Here is a 9,269-nt window from a genome sequence, read left to right as displayed (position 1 = left end):
CTCTCAGTGAGGTGGATTACCTATGCCAACAGGAGAAGTAGTAATAACAACCCACATGCATGGTTTCTGCCTTCAGCAACCCCACAATAAAAATTGTTCCAGCACCACTGCTAGGTAGCGTCTACACTGAAGTGCTACAGCTGCAGTGCTCTTGCTGTAGTAGTTTAAGCATAGACATACTCGTAGCCTTTATCCCCTCCAGTTAAAAGTACCACTGCACTTAAATTAAGGGTTTGTGTGTGTGAACTGCAGTTAAATTAGGAACAACATAAGTTAACTGGAGTTAACTGTGCAGTGAAGAAATACCCTCTGCTGCCTCAGCATAATCAACATGCAAAACCTCCAAGTGATTTCTATTAGACCTGGTCTAAACTAGGAAATTAGGTCAATACAAGGGTGCTGGAGCCTTCCCAAAATTGGGGGGGGTCTTGGGCCCCCCCTCCCTGAGGTCTCTTGTCCATGTCCGTGCCCTCTGGACCCTCCACCCAGGGCAGGTGGAGGAATCTAGGCTCCCCACAGCTGCCCACATTTCTCTCCCTGACCCTGCTCCAGCCAGGGACGGATGGGGCCTCAGAGCCACAGCCCAGCCATGATAAGAGCCATGCAGGCAGCCATGGGGAGCCACAGCAGACCCTCCACCTGCTGAGAGCAGCCCCTGGCCCATGTCCCCACCCAGGGTAGGTGGAGGGTCCGCTGGGGCTCCGCACAGTTGCTTAGGGTGTGAAAAATCCACACCCCTGAGTGACAGTGTTATACCAACCTAACCCCTCTGTGTAGACAGCGCTATGTCAGCAGGAGAGCCAGGAAAGGCTCTAGACATTTTGCCACCCCAAGCACGGCGTCATGCCGCAGGGGGGCGCTCTGACGCTCGCCCGTCCCACGGCTCCGGTGGACCTCCCACAGGAGTGAGGACCAGCGGACCCTCCGCAGGCATGCCGCTGAAGGCACCCTGCCTGCCGCCCTCCCAGCGACCGGCAGAGCTACCCCCGCAGCTTGCCGCTCCTAGCACGCGCTTGGCGTGCTGGGGCCTGGAGCCGTCCCTGGGGACAACTTCTGCTGCTCACATAGCTACTGCCTCTGGAGGGGGTGGATTAACTACGTGGATGGGAGAGCTCTCTCCTGTCAGTTTAGTGCATCTTCATTCACTCACTACCGGGGTGCTGACCCAGCTGTGCGGATGCAGCGCTTTAAGTGTAGACATGTCCTTGGGTTTCCCAGTGCATAGCCTGGTGTGTCTCTTGGACTGTAAACTCTTTGGGGCAGGGCCTCTCTCCTTTCCTGCGCTCTGCAGCTCCAGGCAGGCTTTTGGCAGCTAGCAAATACTAAAGAACCCTACAATAATAATATTGTGGCAGTAAGGTAGCCTGCAGGGGCTGCAAGCCTGTTTTTACACAGGAAGAGGTGAAGGCATTTTGGACTAAATCCATTGCTTTAGGGTGCTGAAAGGAGCGCGGGGGGAGGCTGTGAAGCAGCTGGGAGGTGCACTGGGCTCTGTGTTAAGGGTCCCTTTTCACGCACGGGGCAATTGCCCTCTTGCCATGGGTGGCTCGGCCCCTCTCCGAGCTCTTGGGAGGGGCTGGGGGCGGTGAAGAGCGAACGGCTGGAGGTGGGGGCAGCGCCCCAGCCGGGCTTGCTCTGGGGAGGGGGAGGGAGAGGCGGAGGCGGAGGCGGGCAGGGGCGGGTTAAAAGCAGCTGCCAGGAGGAACCTTTAGTTTTTGGAGACAGCGATCGCCTGGACCCGGGGCGCCAGCGCCGCGCGCTGATCTCCCGCCGCCACAGGCTCCGCGCGTTGCTGAGACAGGTGAGGGTCCCTCGCGGCGAGGAATCCGGATAGCGCGAGAGCGTGTGTTTGCGCCCACAGGAGAGGAATCCGGATTAATATGTGTGCGGTGTGATGCTCGCACACGAGGGGGGATGCGGAGGGAAAACTGTGTGTGTACAGGAGGGGAACGCTACGCAAGGAATCCAGATTAGAGGGCAGTGTGTCTGTGACCAGAGTGGACTGCGGGACTGGAGGAATCCGGATTAGAGGGGTGCTGTGTGCGTGACTGAAGGAGCAATCCGGATTAGGCGGCGCTGGGGGTGTGTGACTGCTCGAGGAGTCTGGATTAAATAGGTGCTGGGGATGTGACTGCAGGAGCAGTCGGGATTAGAGGGTTTGAGGCAAACTCTTGCTGTACTTGGATGAAGTTTCCTTTTTCAGTTCTTTTTCTGATTGCGGGCTTTTTTGTGGATATCCCAACCCTGGACCAGTGAGGCTGCCTGCTGGTAAGAACCTAGGATTTGCAGGCTCTCTACTAAACTGGGACATCTAATTAAAAAAAGATTAACCACCGCAAAATATACCAGGGAAGGCTGAATGGTGGGGGGAAGTTCAGGCTTTGGGGATAAAAGGGAATTTTTCAGTGTTACGTTTAACCCAGTGCATTTTGATCTCCATCACTTTTGTTAATACCTTTACCTTGAATTGAGTGCAAAGAGGTTAGCAGCCCTGAGACTGAACTGCTCAGCATTACTTTAATGAGTAAAGCGGAAAATGTGCTTTCACAGCTCAAGCAATACTGACACGTCAAACCTTACTTGACTTGTACATGCAAAGTCTTGTATAGAAGAAACACCCAGTTTCCTTGAGGGTGAAAGGGGTGAGCTCTTGAGGAAATTATCATACATCGCTGCTCAATGGCAATTTGCTTTTAGTGTCATTATTTTAATTAAACTATCTGGCATTAATCCATCCTACTGTTTACAATCTTGAATTTTTCTAGGAGTCAATGAGAGTTCCACTATTGATTTAAATAGAAGTAGGAACATGTGCTATGATTTTTATAAGATATTTGTTACTCTGTATATTTTAACTATAAAAATGGGATTTTCTAATAATTTCTGTGAAGGTCATGACAATGTGAGTGTTCAGGGTACATGTCCTCAGTTCCAACAACTGATTTAAATGCTCTTGTGGTAGAAAGTGAGAATGAAAAAGTGCTTTGTGTCCAAAATCTCTACAGGTACAAGTGGATTCGTATCCACAGTGCAAATTTGCTCTTCTTCAGAGCTCATGTTGGATATCACCCTGGCAATTTTAAAGAGACAAGGTGGGTAAGGTAATATCTTTTTCTGAAAGAGACAAGCTTTCGAGTTTACAGAGAACTTACAGAGTTCTTTTTCGGGCAATTTTAAAGTCAGATGTGTGATATCACGTCAAATATTTGCAGTTCTTTCCTACTTTCAGTCAATTCTGACAGGTTTTTTTTAATTATCATTTTTAATTGCTGAGCTTTTATGTGATGAGTGAGAGTAGGTTAGCAGAAATATATAGCATCTGATCATGGTCAAGGGAATAGGCTGGCACAGCAAGCAATACAGAATCTGACCTATTTGTGTGGTGGGAGAACAGAGGGACGCTAAGAATTTCAACCACCCTTTCAAGGCTGCCTTTTCTCCTCTATCATTCCCTTATCAGAGCAATAAATCTCTGATATCTCCCTCTGCTTTAAAGCAAATCCCACAAGCAAATCTGCCATGTCAAGAGATTGTGTTACTGTTATAACATGTTAGTCCTCTTTGTTGGCATACTGCTTGGTCTTGCCTGTGTAGACTACAATAAACCATGTTAGAATATGTTCAGGGAGTATAGTGTTATAACATGAGCACTGAGTACAGTAGACTTACATGTGTAGACAGGCCTTTAGGCTAGACATTCAACTCCCATGTGGTAGAGAAGCCCAGTAATTGTATCACCTTCCAACAGGCTTTTATCCATGGCCAGCTTGGGTCTCCCACACAGCAGAATTTAGCATTATTCCTAATGGATGATGAACCAGCCCTGCCAGAGTTTTAACCACTTTTTCAAAGTACTTTGTCTAGTTCATCAACAATTTCCAACAGCTGTGTTCTGTGAAAGATCCATGTCTCAAGGCGACATATCAGCATCAGCAGAATTTATGCTTTCATTAAAAAAAAAAAGTTTCTCTACTGGTTGTGAAGAAAACTTTCCAAATGGGAAGTAGTGTAGCACTTGCTGTGCTTTAGAGAGACTGAAACAGCACTAATGAGAGGTTTGACTTACTCCCAGGGCTTATCTACACTTAAAACGCTACAGCGGCATAGCTGCAGCACTTCAGCGTACACACCACCTACACTGACAGGAGAAATTCTCCCATCGGTTAGGTAATCCACCTCCCTGAGAGGCAGTAGCTAGGTCAACGGAAGAATTCTTCTATAAACCTAGCACTGTCTATACTGGGGCTTAGGTCAGCTTGACTATGCCGCTCGGATGTGGATTAACCAGCAGCTCCTGTAGAAATGTTAGCACCATCAGAGATCAATATAATTAATGCATTAATAAAATGTTTGATTCCATCATCTTTTTAAAATATGGGCAGTGTAAATTAAAATGACTTGTGTTTGCCTGTTAGCCTCTTTATCTGCAATGCTGGGCTAGTGCCAGGAAACCTCCCAGTTCACGGAAGTTATGGTATTGATTTTCTAACCCTTGATAACTGGTCCTTTGGTGTATTCCTCTTGTCATATTAGGTCAAAGGACACAGAAGAGAAGATGGACTGGGGAACATTGCAGAATATTTTAGGAAGTGTGAACAAACACTCCACTAGTATTGGGAAGATCTGGCTCACTGTCCTGTTCATTTTCCGTGTTATGATCCTCGTGGTAGCTGCAGAGAGAGTCTGGGGAGACGAACAAAGTGATTTTGTCTGCAACACTCTGCAACCGGGATGCAAAAATGTTTGCTATGACCACTTCTTCCCCATCTCTCACATTAGACTGTGGGCCCTTCAGCTCATCTTTGTCTCAACTCCTGCACTTCTGGTGGCCATGCACATTGCACACAGACGGCATGAGAAGAAAAGGCAGCTCACGAGTGGTGAGAAAGTGGATATTGAAGAACTGAATAAACAAAAGTTTCATATTCAGGGCTCCTTGTGGTGGACGTACACCTGCAGCATATTGTTCAGAATCATCTTTGAAGCTGTCTTCATGTATGTGTTTTACGTAATGTATGATGGATACCAAATGCCTCAGCTCCTGAAATGTAGCGCGTGGCCTTGCCCCAACATAGTGGATTGCTTTGTTTCTCGACCCACTGAGAAAACAATGTTTACTATTTTCATGCTTTCTGTGTCTGGGGTCTGTATGCTGTTAAATGTGGCTGAAATGTGTTATCTGGTGATAAAATTTTGTATGAAAGCACCTAGGAAACCAGCAACTTTAAAATAGCTCCCCACTCATCAGAATGTTTCTTCCCCCCAACTTCCTGATAGGTATCAGAAAACAGTGATGTTTTTCAGGCTGAATGAAAATAAAATGTAAACATAAAATGTAATTTATTTTAAAAATCTGATAGCCCCCCCCCATGAAACTTACTGAGTTTTTAAAGATCTTAAAGATCATGGAAGTATGCTGAATACTCCCTTAGCTGAATACTCAGCCAGATCCTGCTAGCTGTAGCTTTTCAAGTTTGCAGCTGGTAGAAGAGTAAACCCTGCTGTGATTCTAGTGTTAAGAAGCCAATGCAGTGTAATAATTTAAAAAAGTGATACACTTGTGTGCATCTAGCTGTGGGAGAGGCCAGAGAGGGGAGATCCACACGTTCCTAGAATATAGTGTGTGTTGCACCAATCACTTTTAGTGATGAAGCTACTAAGAAGGGTTTGTGTCTGAATGGGATTTTGTTTGGGACATTTTTAGGCATGAGACTCTCCTTGCTGCAATGGGGAAAGAGGAAGGCAGAGTGGCAACTGCATCTATGGTAGGGTCCTTGTTTCTCTCTCCAAGCAATCTCCACGTTTATTGTGTGTGCGTGTGTGTGCATACACAGCCTAGTACTGTATTTTTCAGTAGATTCCTTCTAACTGCTCTCAAAGGGGGTGGGTTGTTCAGTTCAGCCAGTGTGAAGCAAGCCCTGGCAGTACTGCTTCCATGGAGGCAACCACACGGAAGTTAGCATTGTAGGGGGTGGAACTGGAATCCCTTGCTCATTCCCTGGGAGAGGCAATAAGGCAAACACTGCCTTCCCATGTAATAACTTAGAGAAAACATGAGGCAAGGGTGCCCTAAGGGGTCTTCTTCTTCCACGTGCCCTGCAACACGTTTTTCTAGGGGAAGGGGTGGTGCTGAGAGCCTCAGTTTGGTAGGTTCAGTTCTAACCTTTGAAAAAGATATTTTTACCAAATAACTGGCCCCCCTTCAATTGCTTATTTTAAAAAATTGTGCTGACTAAAGAACGAGCAAAATTTTCTTTATGATTCCATTTTGTATTGCTCAGGACAACTACTACACTTAAAATCCTCTTGCACAATACATAGCAGGACGCACCCTTCTAGTGTTCTGACACAGTTCTCTTCTTTCTATCCATTCTGGGTAGCACTTAACCGTAAATCTGTCTCCAAATCCTCAACTAACCCACAGTAGGGTGTATGACTGTTCAACACTCCCACGTACAGCGTGAGTCACTCGTCCATCATTTCACAATGTACACAGGAGGAGTTAGAAGATTCCCTAAAGAGGTAAAATAACACTGTCTTGACATGAGAGATATGTATGTTATAGAACCTGCTTTCTCTTTTTAAGTTCCCATTGTTAAGATGTAAATTGCATGTAACCAAGTAGAGGAATAGCAAGAGTGCATCTGGCCCATGATCTTTACAATATTCTCAGTAACCATTAAAGTTTACATATTTATATAGGGAATTACAGCATTACATGTAGCAATGCAATTTCAGCACTTCTCCCAAGTGCCTACTCTTTAGAAGTAACTGCAGAGAGCCAGTCACTCCTGTTATGGGCTGCAATAACTTGGTATGCCCAGAAAGGGCATATTTTAGGGGCAGCATGTAGAGTCTCTAGGTTTCTCCTCTTATGTCTGTTGTCTCCTGCAATACATCCCAATTTACTGCTGTTGGAGGAAATGAGGCTGCACTGATTCAGGCATATTGCTAACGTGCATCACCTCATTGTGCACTGGAGATGGAGCACAAACAAGTTACTACTACTGATGCATTGAGTAGCAGCTGCTGTGTCTGGGCCCCAAACCAGGTATGTTAATTACAGGCTTAGCTTGGGTGGACTTTCAAAATGTATAGTCAGAAATCTGACACCTAATGGGAGGGAGGAAAAGAAATCAAAGCAGCACTATCAGAAACATGAGCAAAACTTGAAAAGTAAATAAGAATTAAATGGGAAACTCTAGCTGTATGAGAACATCCTTAATCCAACTGTGATGAACAAAAGCTTTGGCATGTAGCATGCTTTTGCTTGGTTCCTGCACAGTTACATGTCCAACTACAAAAAGAACAAACTGTTTCTACACTCCCAAAGCTCTAGTATGTTTGTTTTGTAACAATTATCATTTTTACTTCATTCAGAACCCATAACTAAAGCACTTGTAATGTCCGAGGTTCTCTGTTACTTAAAATGCTATGGCATACAACTGTCTAGTGAAAAAGTAAGTTTACTATCGAAGGAAATGTAAGCTCTAATACCACTTTAAATAGCCGAGAGCTACTGTAAATAGAGACATTTTTAACTTACATGGCAGGTTCGTTAGTTTTGTAAATAGTTACACAGCGTTCTACATTGCCAACTTTATGAGCTGGTAGTGGAATGATGTGTATGTAACCTGCAGCAGAAATTGGTTGTCCCATCTACAGAAGGTTTTACAGCAGCACTGCAACAGCTGGAAAAACTGGTGATAAAAGGTTTACCTCCTTCATGGAAAGGTAGTTTTATCACTGTCTGACATTTGGGAGGTGAGGGGGGAGGAGAGGGACGTGTTAGGACATGCTAGCAGGACAAACTACAGATTTAAAGGAATTTGCAAGTGGATGAAATGAAGATGTTCCACAGCTGATGACAATCTCAGGTTAATTATTTTCATCTAACAATTTGGCTACTTGGGCTCCTGAAGCAGTTAAACAGAGAGATTGGAAAAGCAACCAGGAGTGCCCAGGCATGGTTCTGATCCTGAATTGTAGTATTAGTGATACTAACCCTAGTCGAGTTTTATCTGTGAGATTTTCTTTGTTTATATTTTTATTTCGCTAAGGAACTAATATGTAGAAATGTGTGTTCAGACATTTCAATGGGAAATAAGCCTTGTGAACCCATTTTTGTGTAGCCCCATTGAATGCCTGACATGTACAGAGAGATATTGTTCAAATAAAAATATAATTCTCTACTGGAGTTGTCTGTTTTCTTTCCTCAAGTACATTAAAAATGTTTGTTTCTTGTACATGTTGCTTAAAATCTTTTCAGATGAGTTCAAAGGCTATTTGCAGCAAGCCTGGAGAAATGATCATCAAGGGGGCTGATTCTCTATTGCCCTGAGTTTTATGTAGTCATTTACACCAGTGCAAAGTGTATCTAAAATGCAAGGTACAACATAATGGCGAATCAAGACCAAGCAGTATTCGAGTGGGGCTGGCTAGGAGTTAAACAAGGGGTGTAGTCTAGCCCTACTGAAGTTATGGAGTTTTGCCATTACCTGAAGGGGGGATTCCAAAGAGGATGGAGTAAGGCTGTTCTCAGTGGTGGCAGATGACAGAACAAGGAGCAATGGTCTCAAGTTACAGTGGGGGACGTCTAGATTGGATATTAGGAAAAAATATTTTACTAGGAGGGCGGTGAAGCACTGGAATGGGTTATCTAGGGAGGTCGTGGAATCTCCGTCCTTAGAGGTTTTTAAGGCCCAGCTTGACAAAGCCCTGGCTGGGATGAGTTAGTTGAGGTTGGCCCTGTTTTGAGCAGGGGGTTGGACTAGATGACCTCCTGAGGTCTCTTCCAACCCTAGTCTTCTATGATGCTGTGATTCTAATGGGTCAGAATTTCACCCAAAATCTTCTAACTAAAACTACAAACAAGGCTGAGAAATAGCATAACACTATAAACAATCCTAAAAGAAACATTCACTAACACTCCAAGTAAGGAGGGAAAAATATTAACTTCTTTTAATTCACAAGCCAAATTTTTATGGTTTGGTTTTGTGTTAGTGAAAGACTACATCCTGACGAGATTCACACAGAATTATATGGAATGAGCAGAAACTGGCATGCTTCATTTACAATCATAAACCCTTTATTACACGGTTTCTCAGACAAAGCAACTTGCAGAGCTATACAGTGCAATGATATTTGATCTTTGCCACAATATTTTGCAGTATTTCCTCTTCTAAATGCCAAATCTTGAAGTCCATACAGAGTGTTTACTCACTCCTTAGTACATTAAAGCCAAGGAGAGTTTTGCCCAAGTAATGCAT

General features: G+C 44.6%; 1 protein-coding gene across 2 annotated transcripts; it reads left to right on the top strand.

The window, feature by feature from the left end:
* Positions 1 to 1,727: 1,727 nt before the first annotated feature.
* On the top strand, positions 1,728 to 8,147 carry LOC115650968 (gap junction beta-6 protein-like). 2 transcript variants are annotated; one of them, XM_030561702.1, is made up of 3 exons: positions 1,728 to 1,801; positions 3,006 to 3,092; positions 4,534 to 8,147. In XM_030561702.1, exon 3 carries the CDS (start codon positions 4,556 to 4,558, stop codon positions 5,231 to 5,233), a length of 678 nt encoding a protein of 225 aa, XP_030417562.1. In that variant the 5' UTR covers positions 1,728 to 1,801; positions 3,006 to 3,092; positions 4,534 to 4,555; the 3' UTR covers positions 5,234 to 8,147. The 2 variants fall into 2 exon arrangements, with proteins under 2 accessions (XP_030417562.1, XP_030417568.1); XM_030561708.1 differs by lacking the exon at positions 3,006 to 3,092 and having other exon boundaries at positions 1,733 to 1,801.
* Positions 8,148 to 9,269: the final 1,122 nt, after the last annotated feature.

This window comes from Gopherus evgoodei, chromosome 1 (genome assembly GCF_007399415.2).
Source record: "Gopherus evgoodei ecotype Sinaloan lineage chromosome 1, rGopEvg1_v1.p, whole genome shotgun sequence".
Lineage (NCBI taxonomy): Eukaryota > Metazoa > Chordata > Testudines > Testudinidae > Gopherus > Gopherus evgoodei.
This window is presented reverse-complemented; position numbering and strand designations above follow the sequence as displayed.

Bases quoted from the DNA above. Each gene is read 5' to 3' on its own strand.
- LOC115650968 (XM_030561702.1), top strand. From the start codon at position 4,556: ATGGACTGGGGAACATTGCAGAATATTTTAGGAAGTGTGAACAAACAC.